The sequence below is a fragment of the Betta splendens genome, chromosome 5 (genome assembly GCF_900634795.4).
Source record: "Betta splendens chromosome 5, fBetSpl5.4, whole genome shotgun sequence".
Lineage (NCBI taxonomy): Eukaryota > Metazoa > Chordata > Actinopteri > Anabantiformes > Osphronemidae > Betta > Betta splendens.
In genome coordinates, this window is record NC_040885.2 from 13,643,371 (window position 1) to 13,665,428 (window position 22,058).

The 22,058-nt window shown below is 42.9% G+C and overlaps 1 protein-coding gene across 1 annotated transcript in view; it reads right to left on the reverse strand.

Moving 5' to 3' along the window:
• Positions 1 to 484: 484 nt before the first annotated feature.
• The window catches only part of atg7 (ATG7 autophagy related 7 homolog (S. cerevisiae)), a 37,086-nt gene continuing 15,512 nt past the window's right edge, over positions 485 to 22,058 (reverse strand). The window contains exons 17-19 of the mRNA XM_029149695.3: positions 20,515 to 20,595; positions 16,748 to 16,870; positions 485 to 1,327 (exon numbers count right to left, since the gene is read on the reverse strand). Coding sequence (XP_029005528.1) covers positions 1,295 to 1,327; positions 16,748 to 16,870; positions 20,515 to 20,595 — 237 coding nt within the window. The 3' untranslated portion in view covers positions 485 to 1,294. The remainder of the gene's footprint in view (positions 1,328 to 16,747; positions 16,871 to 20,514; positions 20,596 to 22,058) is intronic.

Consider the following 22,058-nt stretch of genomic DNA (forward strand, 5'->3'; position numbering starts at 1 on the left):
GGATGTAGAAGTCTATTGACGGGCGTTTTACTCTACAGATGGGAACGGACTGTTTCGACTCGTCTCCATCACTGAGTTCACACCACTAAGACCAGTGGGTGAAAACGTCTGCTCTGATTGTCTGTCATCGCTCTCAGATCTAAGTTCCCTTCTGTGGAGTTCACTTTGCATTTGTAAACAACACGTTGGTCTTTACTCTAACTGTACCACATTTTCCAAGTCCTTTTTGAAGTGGAAGTAGCATGTACTTAGTGGTAGTAGTAATACTGTAAAAAATTTGTATCAAGAAAACAATTTGTGGCTCTGTCTCCTACTAAAAAGGTTTTGGCAGGCCACCTTTTTGTATGTAAAGTAGCCTTGATGAACAATAAAGTGCTTTTAAATCACTGTCTGAATTTGCTAGTGTGTTTGTAATCTCAGTATAATGCTAATATACAGTAACAATGTGAAGCTACAGAACACAAAAATAATAAAAGACATTACATTTTGTTTCTTTTTTTTTATTCAAAGATTTACAGAGTAGAACAAGGAAAACTGCTTTAGTTATGTTAATGTGAAGCTTTCCAGAAATGTTTTTGCCATAATCCTTTTTCATAAAAATCCACAAAGCAGTTGAAAGCTGCACTTACAGTGACAATGCTGTGTCACACGTTAGTTCCAAAGCAGGATGAAAAGACGTGTTTTACATGTACGACACAAAGTATAAAGATCTTCGCAGGCTTGAACTGCAGGTTTCAGTTCCAGGTTGTCTGCAATCACTGAACCAGTCTAAATCAGAAAGCACCAGTTGATGCACAGTGACACCTGCTACTGTAACTGAACCGAGTTTGTTTTTAGTATAAACTGCTGTTTGCATCACAGTGTGAACAGACGAAGGACAGTTGTCTCAGTTTCTGTATTTTCATTATAATTTGTCTTTTCCAGACTGAACATGAGACCAGATTGGGAAATGTTTTTTGTGAAATTTGTGAAGCTTTTTTAGACAGAATAAAGTCACTAAAGGCAAATAAGGAGTGTTTCTGGTATTGTTGTGTATCTACTGTAGACTCTGCACAGTTGATATGTTGACTGTCACAGACGCATCAGCTTCATACACTATGTGGAATACTGATCTGTTTAACAGTGAAAAACTAATTGATTGTGAAGTTTGAGCTTGTAAATGCTCTTTTTTAATTTGCTTGGATTTGAATCTAGAGAGTTCTTACTGAGTTCATTCTCATTGTCGTCACTGAAAGGAAACACATAGAAGCATGGAATGATGCGTGAGGACTTCCGACTTTAATAGTGGATTCCTTCAGATGCTCTCGTCATCGCTCATGTCCCAAATCTGATGAGAAAAGAAAAAAAGAAATGGTCATTTGTCAATGCAAACTACCAAACATTACCACTTCTGTGTGGCCTTCACTGAAGATTGGTCACTGGGATCGGACTATTGAGGGCGTTTTCTTTCCAATATTAAATTTCATGCACAAGACAAGAATTAACTTAATAAAAATTGTTAATGTTAATGTCAAACATATCCGGTTCACTCATTATTTGCAGCACACAAGGTGCTGCATGCACATTACACAAGGCCATAAGCTTTCATTCAAGTTATCAACAATATAATAGTGTTTTAAAGATGTTTTTCTCCTCATGATGACAAAAAGGACCCACACATTGAAGTGACAGCAGCAGTTGCACACACACATCAGTAAGAGTAACTTTAAAATGCTCTTTAAAGTTAAGGATCACCTAATCGTCTCCACAATACTACAATGTCCTTACTATGCAAGAACACACACACACACACACACACACACACACACACACACACACACACACACACACACACACACACACACACACACACACACACACACACACACACACACCTCCTTTGCAACACTGTGTCAGTAAACAGCAGCCTTCCCGTGGCAGCAGATTCCTCACATTCCCTGTCTGTAAGACGTAATTCACATACCTCTAACACACACATGACTGAGTGTGTACACACGCACACACAGCTCTGACACATACACGCTGCATTCCTTTGAACAAGTTGCTTCATCAAAGCGCTCCAGTGTGAATTCCACTGCGGCGGCTACGTTCTAACTAAACCTCTGAATTCCAAAGAGAAAAAATGCACACAAGCAAAGGTATGCGCACACAAGTCGCCCCAATACATTAATAGGGTCACCTAGTGAATACATATGTGATTAACAGTCAAGAAAAAATGTAAGAAAATTCATGTTCTGACACATCTTAAAAAGGAGAACGAGAAATAATTATAAGGTTTGATTATTTCCAGGACTAATTACTACAATTATCATCCACTCACAAACGTGTTTCCTGGACACTTTATGCTTCTGTTTAATGACTTAATTACCAACTCCAACAACCACTCCCACATTAGGTCAATACAGCTCATGTCTTGTTCTGCATGAAATGATTTTTTTAAATTTTTAACCAAAACAGAGATACAGAGAACATAAATCCAGCATTCATGCTGTAGGAGTAACATGCAGTTAGCGTAGCCTAGCATTAGACTCCAGCAAACTAGGCCAAAATAACAAACACCCTCTTCTGTTTTCCAGCCAGATTCTGTATTCAAGTATTTATTGAGACTCAGCTAATTAATTTGTCCAAATGCCACTTTGTCCTGACAGGCAAACAAACTTGTCTAACTTGCAATACGACCTGAACACCACTATTTTAGTTCAGGTTGTTTTGGTTTTACATATTAATTGTCCTGAGGAGGGTTTTTTTTCTATCCTCCAGTCACTGGGTGCTCTTCGTTCAATGTTGCACGGCGCTGTGGAGAATCGGGGACAAATTCATATCGTAGCCGGACGTTCAGCATTTCTGCTCCACTGCTGCTGAGGAGCGAGCATCAAAAGGACAGAGAAAAAAGGGCCCTTTGAAACAAAGCGACACTGGATCCCCGCTCTGGACCACTGCCATGCTGCAGTGATGCTGTGTGTGTGTGTGTGTGTGTGTGTGTGTGTGTGTGTGTGTGTGTGTGTGTGTGTGTGTGTGTGTGTGTGTGTGTGTGTGTGTGTGTGTGTGTGTGTGTGTGTGTGTGTGTGTTAAGGAATCTTTTTGTACAAAATTAGAGAGGGGGGAGAGACCTTATATAACCTGAAAAGCTCTGGCAAACTCAAGTCGACAACTTTAAAGCACAACTGAATAGTTGAGATGTTTCTCAACCATTTACTTACATTGTACTTTTATTGTATTACTTTTTGTTTCTGTCTTATTATAGAGCCCATAAAATTGACAAACCTATGTTTTCAGAGTTAACAAATAATGTGGCCCTAAATGTGAAACAGTGAAGGTATTATGTTATTATTATCATTATTATACAGCTAACATTATTACGTTAGCTGTCGGGCTCTGTTTGGTGCGTGTGTTGGAAGTCCACAATCAGCTACACCATCTTGTTATTCCCTCATCATTATTTCTTGTAGGTCAATCAACCATCTGCAAGCTTGATGGAGACTAGCTGCACGGGAAGACGACCAACCACACATGTTGCTCCTTGCTGGTCAGGAAGTACATAATCCACCTTTAGATGGGACGCGGCACCTGCAGCTGTGGTAGTTTGCTACATACACAATTAGGGATTATTGTGTTTGCAGGTTGCACTGAGGCCACAAACAGAGGTCTGAAGTACGTGCTGGGTCTCATGAGATAATCAGCTGAGAATTTTTTTGTTATTATTGTTTTCCATAGCACTTCTAGCTCAGTGATCTCGTGTCTCTCCATTAAAACGAACGAGACGTCAAACAATTGGTCATCAGCTGCAGTCCTACCTTGGTCTTCGTTTGCCAGGACACTACACACATACACAAACATTCACCATGACAGCGTCTCAAAGGGATTGGCAGAAACACAATCGACGACACATCTTTAACTTTGAAGCAGCCTTATCGCTTCAGGACCTTGAGTCGATGCAGGCTTGCTGGATGTTTCATAAGGTCCAGCGATAAGCTGCATATAATCACGGGGTAAATGTGTTTGTGTTTCTAATCAGTTGGGCTCCAGCTGATATGACAAGTATAATCCAGGCTAGTTGTTGAAACAAGGCTTGGATCTGATCAAAAAGAAGAGGTTTTAGCTGGAAGCGTTGGCTGGTGGAGTCGGCCAACTCTCTGCTACTGCTGATTATTGTTCCCCGACAGATACAACACAAGCCTCGGCATGAGGGTCTTTGACCACATTCACTGCTCTGCAGACCTGATCAAAACAACACACTAGAAAAAAAATGAATCCCACCAGAGCGGGCACGAATTTTACAACGCCACCGTTTTCAGGCAGATGGCTCCGTTTTTGCACCTTAGGCAGCAGAATCACAATACTGAGGCTATTTACAGGAACACGTGCCATGTGCGGGTGGCCCCAGTGGGAATCCAGGCTCTAAAGTCATTCATCTCGGCAACGCTACACAACCACTGATGGGCTTTGCTATTAAACACACATGTGCTTTACATATTAGCACTGACACCAAAGCACGAAGTGCAAAGTCGAGCTTTCATCATGGAGACTGGCTCCATCTGATATGCAGTTAGAGGACCACACACACTGCTGTGGTTTCTGGCTGCTGGAAACAACAGAGGCTGTTTGCTGAACGGAGAGAAGCTAAAACTGAGTGAACCTCCGTCACTGAATTAACTGTATGTGAGTTTTTATGAAGCTGGATAAACAGAACAAACTGTAAAGACTGCAACCGACACATCTCATTACGCATACGCGTGAGACGTACAATAAACAAACTCTAAACTCCGGACCGAAAAAGTAAACTCATGGTTTGATTGGGTTTGTTATAGATCTGAGTATATAACAGAAAGATTCATTTAGGTTTAACTGTAGATATTTGTATGAATCTGAACTAAAAAACTAATGTGTATCATGGCACAAATGAAATCAAAATGTCTGAAGGGAGGTTTGGGTGGCAACTATTATGTGTTTATGAGGTTATGTTTTCTAGCTCTAAACTACATTACATTACAATACAATAAATATCAGCAACAGTTACTTACATATGATGAATGTTGATGTTGGTCTTTTGATGTTCTTTAATTTGTGTTATTTAACTTGAATGAACTGTGACCATTTAACACAGGATGTGCTGCAGAAACCTGCAGAAATCTGATACAGCATGACTCTCATTTGGTTGTTTCCTGGATGTAGTGAGGTGCGTGCCTGAAAGCAGCTTAGTCAGCACTACATCAAATTAGAGACATCCATACGGTCACTGTGTTCAGAACTATACCAGGAACTGATGATTCTTCATATCACAAATTGAATATCTGGCAGAGTTGAGCACATGCAGAACTGGCTCCTACAAACACACACTCCTTCCCGTCCTATTCTGCCTAACAGTGGGTCCTCTGCCGCTTCTGCCTGTGTAACTACCACCACCTTCAGTCGCATTAGTTTGAATTTCACAAAGGGATGTGGGCCATGAATCTGTAAACCAGTGGGGTGCCTGTGATGATTTAGGATAACGGTGGGGCTAGAGATCCTTTCATCCATCTCATCCAGAGGGAAGGACTGAAATCAGGAAGAGAGAGAAAAACCAACAGCTGCCTTGACAGGGAGAAACAAACACTATATGAAGTTAATGTTTGCAGTTGTTTCTTTTCAATAATGTTACCACCAAGTTTAAGAAATATGTTTTTGCTGTTTATTTTCAAACTACTTGACAAATGCCTTAATTCTTTTTCTCCTCATTTAATTTATCTCCACTACGTTCACTACAATTCTCTCATCTTGGAAACATTCACATCACAGGGAAACACCTAAACCCAGGTGTGTATGTGTGTGTGTGTGCGTGCGTGCGTGCCTGCTGACCCAAAGGTGGTAGAACAGAAAGAAGCTTCATGAGATTTAGCTGGAACCTCAGCCTTTCGGTAAAAGCAAAGAAAACTCACGGTACCTATACAACATTCATCTATGCAGAACATTTTAGTTGTCTCGTCAACTTCTGAGTGGCCACCATTCCATGCTTTAAGGTCTGGTGGGCAAGGAAACATTATGAAACCATTTGTTTGGAGCTAGACAGCAGATTTTGTCTTTGTGGATTACACATTAAGTCTATTAAGTAATTAAGTAACGTGTCTGATGTATTATGACTCTTGCGCAATTTATGGTAAATGGCTGCTGGACTTGTCATTGGTTGAAAAAGAAGGCTCAGTGTTGGTTTGGCGAGACAGTGTGTCACTCTAAGTTCCAGTAAAAAGATAAACTGGGATTAAGAGGTTTAAACCCGTTCTTGTCTCATCTGTCAGTGCTTCGCTAAAATGATCACAAACACACATGAAACGAGTGTTCACAAAGACGCTGACGAGTGGCCACGTAGAGCAACCAAGAACATAGTAGTGGTTTTACTGGCAGGGAGCCAGTTTAAAGCAAAATAAAGGCCTTATTGAACTCGGTTCACTGTGATTCACAGACAATTGGAACAAATAGATGTTGCACTACAAGATTCGATTTGCACTTTGTCCCACAAATATCCCAAACCATCTTTCTTTCTACAGGCAGAATAATGACGACGGAGGTGACCGTTGCAAAGCATGATAGATCACCAGCTTTATGAACACTGGCCACTTCACAACCCAAAACCACGGCCATGTGCTGATGGAGGAATTCATGTCGCAATATTGGCCATGCTCCTTGTGCAATCCAAACATACACGGAGATAAAACCAATGCACCAAACCCAGATGCCAATTTCAGTACTTACAAAAGCAAATAGCAGCAGACACCCTGGGGCCAAAGTCAATCTTCTCTTTTTTTGGAAGCAGCCTCCGACCAAGACACACATTTTCCTTACAATTAGTGCATCTGATGAAGACTACAATAACTGTGATTAAAGCAAACACTTTGTCATCTCGCTGTACTTACCTCATTTTCAGCTCATTACTACTCCACAGTCTAAAGCATCCAACAGTAACGACGGACTACTGAAGGCTTCTAATGCCTTTTCTTATACATTTCCAAAACATTATCAGAGCTCTGGCTAATGCTGCTTGGCAGGAAAAAGTCTAAACAAAACACCAGTTTCACAAAATCTTTCCAGATGCCTCACTGGATATAAGATGTTGCTGCATGATCAACATTCAAAGATGTGTCACATTTGGATGTCCAGTCCAATGAAAAATTGCAAAACCTAGATTAAGTCTAGACATCCAATACTATTTATTTTTATTCTTTAAGCCTTTGGCACATGTTGAGTCATCAGGGACACAGACTGACTATGCCACATCTCAGCAACAACCAAGACCCCAAGGGTACAATAAATCCTGCGAGTCCATGAACCTTACAGAAGCATTTAAGCAACAGTAACACTTGGAAAACTTCTAAATTTGGCAATAGAGTCCTTGGGCTTTGATCATTGCAAACTGAAGATCACTGGCTTTAATTTTTGACTGGTCTTGACTTTTGGTTGGACAAAACAAGACATAAATATATTGAACCTGCTGTGAACCTATGATCTAAGTGAATTAAAAATGTAATCAATTAAAAGTCATAACATACGGATTCGATACTTTGCTCTCGCTGTTCTTTATGTTGACAAAAACCCAACAAGTTCAATCCAAACCCCCACTTCGTGGCTTTTAAATAATCATTTTGAGATATTCCATTTCGTACAGCGATCCTCTGTGTTCCTCTCTGGAGCCTTTATTGTTCCAGGGCTGCAGCTCTCAGGGGGGAACACGGTGAACAGGCCACAGAGTAGATGTGCGAGAGTTTCTGTGTGTGTGTGTGTGTGTGTGTGTGTGTGTGTGTGTGTGTGAGCGTGCGTGTGCGTGTGTGCGTTTGTGTGTGTGTTAGTCCATTCACCGAGGCCTGAGACAGGAAGAGGACATGGGTGGAGAAAGGATGATAAGCACCTACAAACCTAACCTTCAACACATCCTATTCCCTGGGTTAGATAAAAAAGCGACCCACACACCCACATAACAATAAAGCCAATAACTATGACCTAATATGAATCATAGAGAGTGAGTGACTGCTGCGTGTATTCATCAGTAAAAAACCTAACCTTAAAACAAGCACAAATCTACTCCATATTATTGAAAAAGATCCAACAAGTTTGTGTTCATTACAACATATACAATGTTGTTCATCACCACAGTTTTATATATGGAATAGTTTAAAGAATAGTCTTATTTTTGTTGAACCAAAATCACGGTGCGTCACAGCAGATACAGGAGGTAAAGTACGCGGCAGAGAAGACAGCGAAGCCTGAGAGGCTCAGGAAGTAAAGCCAGGGTGAAAGTGAAGGATGAGACGGCTGCGAGCAGAAGCGACTTGACACGGGTCACGAGAGGCAACGAGGGGATTCTGGTGGGAACGGGGTCGGTGTGGAGGTCCCAGCTGAGGTCACGTCCCCTGGCTGTGTTGTCATAAACTCCTGAGTCTTGGGGTAATCAAACAAAGCGCTGACACTCACAACACTCCCTGATAGCAGACCTTGGACCAGAACCTCCTAATGGAGACACAGCAAACCAGGAAGTGGCGCCGCATCCTCTCCCGTTCGCCCTCCTTTTCCTTTTCCCTAATAAAAGGGCGGACGTTTGCTCTTATTTTTCTTCTCTTCACTAAAAGTCGGCCCGACTCCATCGCCGCCACTATCTCATCCTCTTTCTGCCTCTTTTTCCCTTCGAGCCATAAAGGCCAGCTACAACAACAAGCGGAGTCTCTCCCGGCTGGGTGTGGTGGCCTGCAGAGCAACAGCTGGGTCCTGTTCTCTCTCCCGAGATGCACGCAGGACCACTTTCCCTCCACGTCCTTAACTCTGTCTTCAGTATTTGTTTATTTGGCCCTTGCATTCGTGCTATTTCTAGCTTTCTAGGGACAATGTATCTGGCTGTCAGAGCGCTCAGCTCATATTAAACATTCACAGAACTCCTCTCTCAGCTGAATCCTGGTCTCTTTGGACTTTCTATGCGTCTATGTTTTCTCCTTCTTAATGTGACAGCCCTCATTTCCCTTGCCCCCTGCATTTACCCCCTCAGAGCCCCATATCCTGTATACTAGAGAAGGTTATCAACACATTTTCTGAGTCACACATGTTTCACAACATCGCAAGTTTGGAGTTGGAAGAAGTTTGTAAAATCTTTACATTTCCAAATCTATTTTTATGACAATATAAAAATGTTACAATTAATTTTTACTGATTACTGTTTACTGCTGAGACAATTGCTATGAAGTACAAAATGAAAAGTCTGCATTTAGATGCAGCTGTTGCCGCCTTTGAGGCATTAGCCTGTGTGTGCAACCACTATAAACCCTATTTAATGAACCGTTCTGAGTGTGCAACTAACCAAATGGCAATAACAGATCAACTTCAGAGGCGGCGTGCGCTTGTTATGCGTGCGTGTTGCCCGTTCAGACCTGCCCTAGGTTTAATTACAGCTGTGAGTCAAAGCCAAGTGATGTGTGGTCAGAGGAGCATTCAAACACAAGGAGGGCCCCGCAGGCACATGAACAAACACATGCACGCATGTAGGCATGCATGGACACACTGAGAATACAACCTAAGGAATCAATAGTGTCCCTTTTCTTTCTTTGCTGTATGAAAAGGTCAGACCTGAGAGCAAACCTCAAACTAGCTGGTCTTTATGGTGCAACAAGCCCTAACAAGGAGGGTTAACAAGGCTAAGGACCCAGTAAACCACAGCCACAGAGGACATCTTTTGATCTGACACTTAAAAAGCACTGTTTTCATTACAAAGACCGTTTTGAACTGTTAATTAAACGATGGAAACTTTTTTTTGACTTTGAGTTTTGAACTCCTAATAAGGCAACCGGTCATTTTACTGTTCCCAGGTCACAATTATCAACATACTGTCATTAACTTTTGAACTGATAATAATATTGACTATATACTAAATAATCTCGGTGTAGATCCCATTTCACAGCTGCATTCACACATCCAGCATAGCGTGCAATTTCCCATATTGTCGTAATGTTGCGTGGAAAATAGTGTCCGAGGAAATTTAGCCTGTTGTAGATGTGTGTACATGAGAGCACACATATAAACACACTGGAGGCCTGATGCTATCACAGGCCTCCATGTGCTGGGCTGAACGGCTTCAGGGGACAAAAGATAAGAACTAAAACTGTGGCCAGAAGTACAGTGTGTGTGTGTGTGTGTGTGTGTGTGTGTGTGTGTGTGTGTGTGTGTGTGTGTGTGTGTGTGTGTGTGTTTCCTTTTCAGGCCAGGCCAGAGCTCCGGGGCAGATTACCTGTGATGAGTCAAGCAGGCCACAATCAGACTGCACAGGATTCACACGGCTCTAATCTGTGTCCTGAGCAGATGTGGAGTTTTCCTGTATTTAAGATTAGCTGAACTACCAGCAGAGAAACAACAGTCTGGTCCTTGACAAATTCAAAGACAATAAAGAAATGAATAAACAAACAGTACATGTACTCCACAGTAAATAGCTAAATAGGTTGTTTTAGACAGATAGAACAAGATACACAATATTTCAGGCAAGAAAAAGATACTGTATGCATTAATGTGTGTCAAGTTGCCCTCAAAGAGGACTCAGGTTGTCCAAGCTCATGCACAATAATCAAGCATTAGGTCCGTGTTCACACAGACAGCTCTCTGACTACGCTGAGCTGATGTCAGCACAAAGAGCACAGCGCTGCTCCTTGAGATATTCCATTTCATACAGCGACCCCCACATGAAGCACACTAAAATCTACCATTTGAGTCAACATAAGATGGTTACAAGCACAGTGACTTTCCATTCTAAATTGTCAAACACCGTGTGAGCAACTGATAACGTTTTTAATTCATTCTGCACCTGAACTCATTCTACCATCACACCTGAACCTGAAACAATCAATGGTGCTGTTTTTTTTTGTTGTTTTTTTGGTTGCTAGGATATTAAATGTGAAAATGAATGTCAGCGTGTTCCCTGTTCGCCAATAGTGAACCATTTTGGGTTTAACATTTCATTCTTTTGCAAGAACAAGAAAATAGTGGCCTGAAATGAGATTTTCTGGATTTGGATGAGGAAAAAAAACTGCAAACACCACAGAGAGATTGCTGAAACAGTGGGGTATATATATATAATTACCTGTATTGCATGATAGGCCTGTGTAGCTCTGTAGCCTCATGACCCCTGTAATGTGTGAGTGAGTGAGCGAGTGGGGTGCTGGGAGCGGAAGTGCAGGTCTATTCTAAACGTGCGACGCTAATACTGACACAGAAATAGTCATTAAAAAAAGCTAAATAGGGCCGACTAGACTACTACTCAGCCTGTACAACCCGGCCATCTGTCTGTCTGTCCATGCAGGCAGCCAGCTGCCAGGCCAGAAGAGGCCGTCACTCTGGACTGACTGGCGCCAGACGCGAGAAGCCATGTTTAGGAGCAGGCCCACTTTAAGTTTTCCCATGCAGCGAGGGAAAGTTTGGCTTTACGGTCTAGGTAGGACTTATGAAAATAACTCCCCTATGATTAATGATTGGTAACTCAATATGAGCTTCTTTGGGTTGGAGACACAGGACAGCTGTCCATGGTGCGACGTGTTCCCTCTGCGCCCCATGTACAGTACATCTATTGGTCGGCTTTGACCCAGTGAACAGTGTATTAATAATATACAGGCCACCAAGGTAGAAACGAGTAAAGTGATTATTGTATTGTGATCAAATGATTATTGGATTGTTTCATTAGATCCGATATTTGAGCATCACTTCCTTTTTGATATTTATATTTAACTAGCATGTTTCACATTTTGCTGAATATAGCGTGCCGTGACAGGGGAACACACTAAACAGCTAATCTAGCGCTGACGCTCATATTACCACAGCTACAGAAGGAGAGAAGAGGAGTTCAAGGATATATGACATAGCACTAACACCTGACCCACATCCTGTTTGGACCGTGGTTCATTTTGAACCATGAAAACTAGATTTAGTATAAAATATCTGGGTTCTGTTTGGATTTGGGGAAACAAAAGTATATTTATGTTTGTTAGATGCTCTATAGACCGAAAGTAAGGAGGGGCAATGTGACAGTCTGCAGGTAAAGAGCAATGAGCAAGCAAAACCCAGGAATGCATACTACCAAATATATACAGCTAACCTTCAAGCACTCCAGAGAAGGTTAGGAAGGTTAGTAACTGAGGTTATAAGTCAAGGCACTGACTGACACAAAGCTGCTGAATTTAGCCTGTAAAGCAGCACAAAGATTTAGATCATCTCCTAAACACGGGGTGTGTGCGTGTGTGTGTGTGTGCGTGTGTGTGAGAAACTATGTAAAGACAAAAACGATAGGAGGTGTGACGTCTCTCTACATAGCTGACATGCACACACATTTATAATTAGCCGTCCAAAAGATGTCACACAGCCACGGCTACCCCACATATAGGATATACTGTATGTGTTAAATGTGCGCATTGCTTCAGCAAACTTTACAAACTGTCTTTAAAACACCAAAGGAATAAACAAAACAAACAATAAATGCACGAGTTGTCTAGTTTTTTATATTTTTGCTGCTGTACACTGTAAACAGATTGCTTTAACCAGTTTAACCCGTTTTCAATAAAATACAGCATTAAAACTGCAACTTCTGAGCCTTTAACTCGGTCTCTTCTCTGTCTGACATCAATTAAAACATTGGTGTCGAGTTGTTAACTTCTTTCATGGTTTGTACTTGACGGTTTGAAATCTCTGTGACTGAACTCACCCTTGTTTCCAACCTGGGGGGGGCGTGTCTGAATCCAGTGCATCACTAACAGGGCATGTTTTCAAACTTTATGATTTATCAATGTTATTGCTTTTGTCAGAAAATATTTACAACCATAGTTTCTCAGAACAGAAAGTAACATAATCAATCAATGACTATATTTTAGTAAATCAGCAACTAACCCTAAGACATTGAAGGGACAGGTAAGTTAGCACTACCCCCAACCCTTTGGTCAAGGCATCACATTTCATTACTTCACTGTCCCTCAAGTGAAATGTAAAAAAAAAACAATGAAAAAGTTTATGTTTTGCAACATAGCAACATGAAAAATATTTTAGTTTCATGGGAAAATGAATTAAATTAAATTGCGTAAAACGTCAATTTGAAATTCAGATAAATTTGTATCTCCCTCTCGCTGTCTCACAGGAGGGCGTGCAGCATGTTAATAAAAACTTAAGAAAAGGGAGACCTAATATGTTTCCCCGAGCCCATCTGGTAATAATTGTAGCATGTAGCAACCGTAGCTGTGTTTGGATAAAGCTTTGACATACATGGGCCCCTCTGACGCTCGAGGAGCAAACGTGTGTGTGTGTGTGTGTGTGTGTGTGTGTGTGTGTGTGTGTGTGTGTGTGGTGAGCAACAGAAAGAGGGAAGGGAAGAAAAGAGCATGTGACTGGTGAGCGTGGGAGTGTGTGTTACTGTGTGTCTGCGTGCACGTTCACCGAGCTGGTGAGTGACGCGCCAGCGTAGCTAAATCAACTTCTCCGTCAGAGCACACTGTTTAATGTAGACAGGCAACGAGCAGAGCAGGGCCAGTGTGGGTGTTGGGCCGAGCGCAGCTTGTGACTTGTGATTTGAATGAGATCCGATGATGCTCAGCCTCTCATTAAAAAACACACAATCTTCTTGAGAATCACAGGCATCAGTATTTTAGAACGAGGAAAATATCAGGATAGAGCCTTGAATGTGGTTCAAGTTGAGGTCAGTGTATGACATGACAGAGACAGAGCCCTTAAAATATCCGTCTCCACTCTTGGAAGGTTCTGTATTTTCCCAGAGATATTAGAAAAACACAGGTTATGCCCCCATAGTGTTGCGAACCACATCCATGATACAAAGCCTCTCTGCTTATCTCAACTGAATCTTATGGGACAGAATCATATCAAGTATTTGTCTATATATGAAATAGTCAAACAGCGACTCTGTGACTTAGGTTCAGTGTATTCAAATAACACATCACTATTCATGTCACAAGATGAAACCATTGTGACAAGCGAGACATTCTTCTCCCAGTCTCTGTCTTGTGACTTACTGTCAGTGCCAGTCAGAGTAGGTGGAACATGAAATCTGCAGAAAGACCCTTTGTACTGAGGGGGTCACACATCCTCTGTTTGGGGCAGTCGCAGTTTGACAGATTGATGAGTGCAGGAACAGACACATGCAAGCGCACAGCACACACACACCAATGATGGTGTTGCCATGTTGTGTTGAGCCAGAGCACAGTAAGACTCATCTACACATGGACAAAAACCTCCTCTTTGTTCTTTGTCCTCTTACGTAATAAGGATTGCTCTGATCCCTGTATGGATGAATGTTTTGAGTATTTTATATAACTTCATCTGCCAAGCCAAAGACTGTGGGTGGGTATCAGAGGAGAGATAGAGCATCCTGTGCAGACATTCATTTCCTTTCAGGCTCTCAGAGTTTGCGTGTGTCGAGCTCTCCAACCCGGAGAACCTAATGACTGAATGCTTACAAAGGCCAATCAGCCAAAACACAATGCGCCGTTCTAACATGCAAGCATGTATCTGCGCTAGAACAAAGTTACCTGGTTGGAATTCTTTGCAGAATTTGAGACTGAATCCTTTAAATTTAGCTCATTCGTGTGATATATTTCAGATTCTTGTTTCTCTCATACACACTCACTCCCCAGCCTCTCACCCTAACCCTGACCATCACAACTAAGGGAAGACTAACCCTTGCTCTAATATGATCCAAAACTCAATTCCAACCTCAGCCCTAAAATCACATCTTAACCCTCAAACAGGCCTGTAGAAAAGTAAGGACTGACCAAAATCCAAGATTCAAAGATTTCCAAATCACACACACACACACACACACACACACACACACACACACACACACACACACACACACACACACACACACACACACACACACACACACACACACACACACACACACACACACACACACACACACACACACACACACACCAATACCAAGCTTGAACTTCCCCAAAACCCTGTAGTGACCGCATAAGAAGTAGTTCTCAGGTTACAGACTTGCCCAAAATAGACCATAAGTACATAGTGCTGCTATCTGGTGAGGGAGATTATAGTTTAGGATGGTTACACAAACCTGCACGAGCAGAAACACACAGGGCTGTGATGAATCCAGTACAATGATGAAGGAAAAGAGGAGAGGGTTGTAAAAATAACTCATTATATGCAAAAGTCATTTAAGTGCACTGTAATCCAGGCCTGAGCATTGTAATACATCACCAGGGCCATTGTTTTCATAATCAGTCATTATACCGACGCACAGTATAAATATCACAGAGCTACAGTCTTAAATGTCTAAACAAAGACCACAACAAAAGTATAAGTGTTTGACTCTCAGGCAATGGTTTTAAAGCAACAAAGTGTTAGTGTCGATGGCCCGTTCAATACGGACACACAAAGAGCATATCCAATAAACCTTACAACCCCTAATTTCATCATTACTTCAGGCCAGCACTTCTTAAAATATGGGTCAGGAGCCACAAGCTTGTTTCTAGTGGGTTCCTGCATGAAATAAGTAATAATACGCTTTCACGGGCAGGAAAAGAACCTCTGTCCCTTCCTGGAAATGGGAAAAAAAGATTGAAGGGACGTCCTCCAAGAGTAGTAGTTTTCAGAATAGCTAATCTGTGTACAGGAAACAGGCGCTAGGACTTCTGGCGCTAGTGGCCTGGGCAATCAAAACAATCTCTCCATCTTCTAGCTGAGGAGAAAGGGACCTGCGCCAGGCTCCCCGCACTCATCAGGGAGAGAGGGCGAACGATGCGGGAAGCAGCGCGAGATGCGGGGAATGATAGGGGAGGAGCTGGAGAGCGGCCGTGGGGACAGAATGAATAGGAATCGGGAAAAAGTGGGAGACCTGGAGTTCTACAACTTTCTCTCAGGTCTCCAGTTTTTCCAATTTTCCTGTCTACGCCGTTATCTAAACCACACCCCCCCAACCCCCACTCCCCTCCTGCTTCCAGGCTTCTCTTCGCCCCCCCTCCTCTCCGCGTGTTATGAGTAGGAGTGGAGGAGAAAGTACGTGGGATTTTCCCACAGCTCGGCAAAACCAGACCCAGCCCCCCACCACCCACACGCTCATTTTCTGCCTCTCCTTCCGCACCCTCGGCCTCATGTGAGAGGGGAGTATTGAGGAAAACCACTCATGTTCCACCGCTAAGTATTCTGGATGTTTGTGAGAACACTGTGCCACTCGGTGTTCCACAGACCTCAACTGTGTGTTGCTATAGTGACACATCAATTACAAGAAGGTTAGCGGACAAAAATGCTGTTACTTCAGTTATTAAACGTTTCATTTGAGAATTTTGACTAATTAAAATGTAGAATTGTGGGCGAATTGCGTGGGGTCACAAACTGCACTGCCCATTTACAGAACTAAGGTCTGGATCATGGTTCCAGAGCTAAGGGCTGGTCTTTTAGATCGAGGTCTGCAAAGTGTGCTGCACCACCATGTCAGAAACCAGACAGTGGCGCTGGAAGGTGGTGATAAAGAGGACTGAGAGGAGAACTAGCACAGTAACACACATGTCAGAGTGACTATAAAATGGCTATGGCTATAAAATAAAACATTCAATCAATCACTAAACAGTTCTTTCCCTTAATGAGGTCAATCATCTCACTAGTGTTGCTTTGTACACAGTGAGCCACCATGTGTTCTGATCCAGGAACAGGTTACCACTGTGGCCTGTGGCGCCTGTGCCTGCGTGTCGCTACCTGTGTGCGGAGGCTGTGAGTGGAGGGCCTGGCTTACCTCTGCTGCCTGGGTCTCCTGGTGCAACAGCGTCAGTCCCGTCAGGTCTTCCAGGAACGAGTGGGAAGAATTAAAAACCTTGGAGAGGAAGCTGAAGCGTTCTCGTTCATAGTGGTCCAGAACCTGGACAATGAAAGAAAGAAAGAACAATGATGATTCAGATATTTTTATATCTGTTAATTGTGATACATCAATACTAACTAAAGCATTTATATTACAGGCGATTTATTGTATTTAATGAGGTTTTATATTAGGGTTCATAATGTTATGAGGGGGGCAAAAATGCAGCATTCCTCAAAGGCAGATAATATTTTAACAGGATGAAATTTACTTTGATGTCCTGCACAACAACTGCAACTCAACACCTCCACAACATTGCAGATATGATTTACCTTGATCTCCTAGTAGTACTGACTTCAAACAGCCATAACCACACACACACACACACACACACACACACACACACACACACACACACACACACACACACACACACACACACACACACACACACACACACACACACACACACACACACACACACAGATCCTCTGCCTTTTTAACTACCTTCCTAAACTTGGCCAAGCCTTTCATGGACGCCCACAGACCCGCCTCTGCAGGTGTAAGATTACCTCTGATTCAGTGTGTGTGTGTGTGTGTGTGCAGACTGACCTGGCGTCTAGTCTTGGAGCCAGTCACACCGCACACAAAACACACTGACGTGCCCCTTGTTTGTCTTTTCTACCTCTCGCTCTCCGCTTCCTTCCCTTGTATTTCTTTATTACAGCACTAATACTACATACATGTACAGCTACTACATTGTTGAAATGTAGTAGCTGCTCATGACACATTCAGCAACTTGAGAAATGTGCTGAATTTATGATAACATTTTACAGTCGTTTGCACCGCTGATGTTTCAATAGTGATCGAACACAGAAGAGAAAAAGAACCAATTACAAAAGCTACAGCATTAAAACTACATGTGTCAGGTACATGTGCACAATTGCACATGTTGCAATCACTCCTTCCTTCACTCCTTCACTGCCTCACTCCTTCCTTCACTCCTTCCTTCCCACATAAATATCTGTCCTCCCGCTTTATTTGACAGTATTCATGTCTTTTTGAAGCTGTGTGTGGGTGCATCCTGTGGAAACTCAGAGTCAGGCTATAGGCCATGTATGTGTGTCCTTTGTTGTGTGTAGCATCCATAAACATATCAAACACACAATGGGTGGTCCTGGTGGCGGAAAGAAGCTTTAACTTCAGCTATGAGTACACAAGTAGAATGACTGAATGAATGAATGATGTTGTAAATAGCAGATGCTTTGGTACTACTGTAGTGTCACCATGTAACTGTTTGATAGTAGTGGTGGCGGTACAGTAGCATTAAAAGTGGCTTTAACTATGCAGGGGAAGATATAAGAACACAATGATGAAGGTTTCTGATTGATGCCCAGCAATGAATGAAATGCTTTAAAAGCTTTTCCGGTGAAGCAACAACCACTGCACACGTATGAGAAAATAGCTCCTGGTGAGTCACGGCTTCAACTTCCCGCTAACATTTATGCTCAGCATGGCAGGTTGGACGAATTCCTTGAAAACACCAGACTCCACACTGACTCAACCCACTGCGGTCGCACACCTACACACACGCTGGCGGTACGAGCAGCAAAGAGAGCAGTTTGATGTCAGAAACGCCACTCGGTTCATTTGTTGAATTGACATCACCACTGTCACAGCTACAGCATTAGTGAAAGACAGAATATATAAAGTGGATATACAACTAAATGTACAAAATTTAGCAGTAAGATGCTTTTTCTTAGGTGATCAGTTTTACTGTTTTATTGTACAGATAATTATAATTATATGTGTTATTTTGTTTTCCCAGGTTTATAACTTTTATTACATCATATTAGCTTTTGTTGCTCTACAAACCAATTGTTTTTAGTAGTAGATACAAATACAAGTGAAATGTGCACTAAAATTTGTAACCGTGTACGTAAATGTGAGACAGTCACACGTTGAAGGTTCAACAACAGATTCAGCTGTGTTAGAGATCACTACAGGGACTTTATACACTAACACTTTTGACTACATATGTGATTTTAGTTCCTATAAATAGCGGTAGCATGTCTGGTAGTGTTAGTACAAGTAGGTGTAGTAGGAGTTGTCTGGCCCGGTTTGAGACAAAGCAACGTCAGCTGTGATTTACTCTTTGGCGAGTAGTTTTATTGGCGTACAGGCCCAGAAAGATTTAGAATCTCTCTCTCTCTTTCTCTCTCTCTCATTCTCTCTCTCATTCTCTCCCTCTCTCTCTCTCTCTCTCTCTCTCTCTTCCCCCCCTCTCCCACACACACACACCCCAACTCCACAGGAACTGCTCCAGCCCCAGACAGGGGCAGAACTGTTTTGTTTCCATAGTGACCGTCCAGCACACAGCTGACTGCCACAGGGATACACACAGACAGACATGCACTCACTCACTCACACCACCACACACACACACACACACACACACACACACACACACACACACACACACACTGCTACAGAGACAGAGGGATGCATAATTGGAGGGCAGCTATGGTGGGGGGGGGGGGGGGGGGGGGGGCGGCAGGAGAGGAGAGAAGGTGAGACAGAGTGAGAAGAAGTGAAACGGGAGCAGGCTGGAAGAGACGAGAAGCGCGGGGCCGATGAGCCAATGCAAAGCAGCGAGGCACAAGGTGCGAAGGTGGGATTAACCGAATCAAAACATATGCACCAAATTCCCTTCATCCCGGCGTTATCAAAGGATCGTCTTTCCTAATTCAACTCGCTCATTGTCCCCTTTGCCCAATCCCATCAAACCATATGAACCCTCTGTGCAGAGCGAATAATCTCATCAGTCACACGGACGAAACATGACACCTTAAGACGGGGTGGAACTTTTTTTTTTTTCTAAAGCAGCGTAGGTGGAGCAACTTTAAACTTTTAGAGGACAAGAGAGCCGACTCCCACCCCCTCTCTCTGGCTCCTGGTTCCTCGCTCGCTCTTCACATGAAAGTGATAGATCTGGGGCTTTATGACCTCTTTATAGACACAAAGACTGCATTGAGATGTGGGGAGAAAGAGGGAGAGAGCGAGCCACTCATCACAACACCCTTTCTTCAGCCCCGCACTTCCTCTCTTTACCTCTCCCCTCCCCTTCACCCTTTTTTTCCCCTAACTTTCTCGCCGCTGTGGCTGACTTTCCCTCCCACCCGCTCTTACACTAATGTGCATCGACCAATCCCATCGCTGGATGCTACCGACCACAGACCACCTGGGACACTGATTGAGCAGTTGGCTGTGGGCCAATGACAACGCAGTAAAAAAAGACACAAAGGCAATGTCTCCCATCGCACTTGGCCGAGCTGGGATATGGGGACGCTTCAATAACCAGTCTTTATCCACACGCACACGCACGCGCACACACACACACACACACACAGTGGTGGGAGCTAATTCCACACATACGACAGTCGCTGACATCAATGAGCAACTGCTGCCTGATTGTTACCATATGCTTTTACCAGCTCTTCTCAGCGTGTGCATTCAGTATTCCTCAAGGAACGACATTTCAACACAGCTTCACTGACTGAACCAGTGTGGAAGTGGGAGAAGTGGGAATCCCCCAACTGCTGCTGGAGGTGCAATTGGGGTTTCAAAACAGTCTTGTTACACAGGAACGAGAGCCACTCAACCCTTATGACAACATTTCGTGTACTCTCAAACACATGTTGACTTACGATGGGTGAGCAGGCGGTACACTTGTCAAAGGCCAGGCTGGCCGGCAGGACGTTGTCGAACCTCGAAAGGAAGCCTCGAATCTGAGGAGAACAAGTCAACAGGGCACAAACATGAAGCAGGTTTACTCTTCAGTGACACACAACACATATTGAAATTAATATATTTCTAACACAGTAACTAATGTAAAAGGGGGCGAAGTGACCATTGATTCTCAAACAAATGCAAGTATAAGTTCCAAAAGCAAATGCTAGATGAAACACATTGACCGTGTGTGGGTCCTACATTTCATAAAGCACGCTGAGGGCTCCCTCTGCTGCCCACGACAGCCACAGTTCCAGTTTAACATTTTCAGCACATCCCTCAGAGCTGAAAGCCTTCGTCCCATTTATACCTACAATAATTATGGCTAATTAGCGACTAAAGACCCCCTTCCATGCACGCATGCACCCTCACTCTTTAGCAGCACATGCTAAAACACTACTCGCCACAATATACCCCTTTTATTGCCTCCCTCTACCTCTTTATACCCACACCCTCTACTTTTTTTAATAAAAGCTTCATCCATTATGGTTTTTGGTAATGCGCATAGAGTAGAGCTTGGAATTACTTCCTGGCTGTAATTATCTGCTGGTGAAGCTGATAAATGTATCCAACATTTGTGACCAATTACCACAGCAAGTGACCAGGGACAGAATTGAAAAGCTTTTAGCTCTTGGCTCCGTTATTTAGATTTACGTAAAATGTATTTCACCCTTTTTAAATATCGTTTTACGGGGCCAAACTTGCACTAACCCAGACTGCGTGACAACCTAAGGCTATAGGCTAAGACATACATCTGACTGACTGATAGCCAAGCATGATGCACTGCAGTGCTTCATCCGGCAAAACCTTTCAGTTTTCTACAGCTGCGAAACAGCCGGGGCTAATTATACATTTTCTTCCTCTTCATTTATCTTCACATCTGAGTGTGGATCGTCTGAATTAAAATGCCACATTCAAGGACAGAGAGAGGCACAAAAATGGACAAAACAGCAGCAAGTAAAAGCGCAGATATAACAAAAATGTGAGAAACATTGCCAGAGCAAGCATGTCCAGCGGTGGAACTGAGAAATGAAAGGGTGAGTGGATGAGTGAGTCACGTCAGTGAGTGAGCGTGGGCAAAAAGAGACGAACTTGAACAGACTTGCAGTTCTACATACACTGCAGAGCACGTTACCATGAGCATGCATTTAAGAAAAGACGATATTCAGCAGAATATACGTTTGTACCTGTAAGAATAACACAATGTCTAATGTCTTTGTCTAAAACAAACCAGTAACAGCTTGAATCCCCAGACTTTGTTCAATAGTGCCACACTGCAGCGTGTTCCTGGATTAAATGCCTGTGGTATTTTAACTTTAATAGTGTATGTTTGATTACGAGTTGGAAGTAACTGAAGTTCAGGTCAGCGTTTACTACATCATGTACTCCTTAGAAATCACCACAAGTTGTCACTGTTGTTCCGCCAAAGACTGAGGCTTAAACCACTCAACTGCAGAGTGTT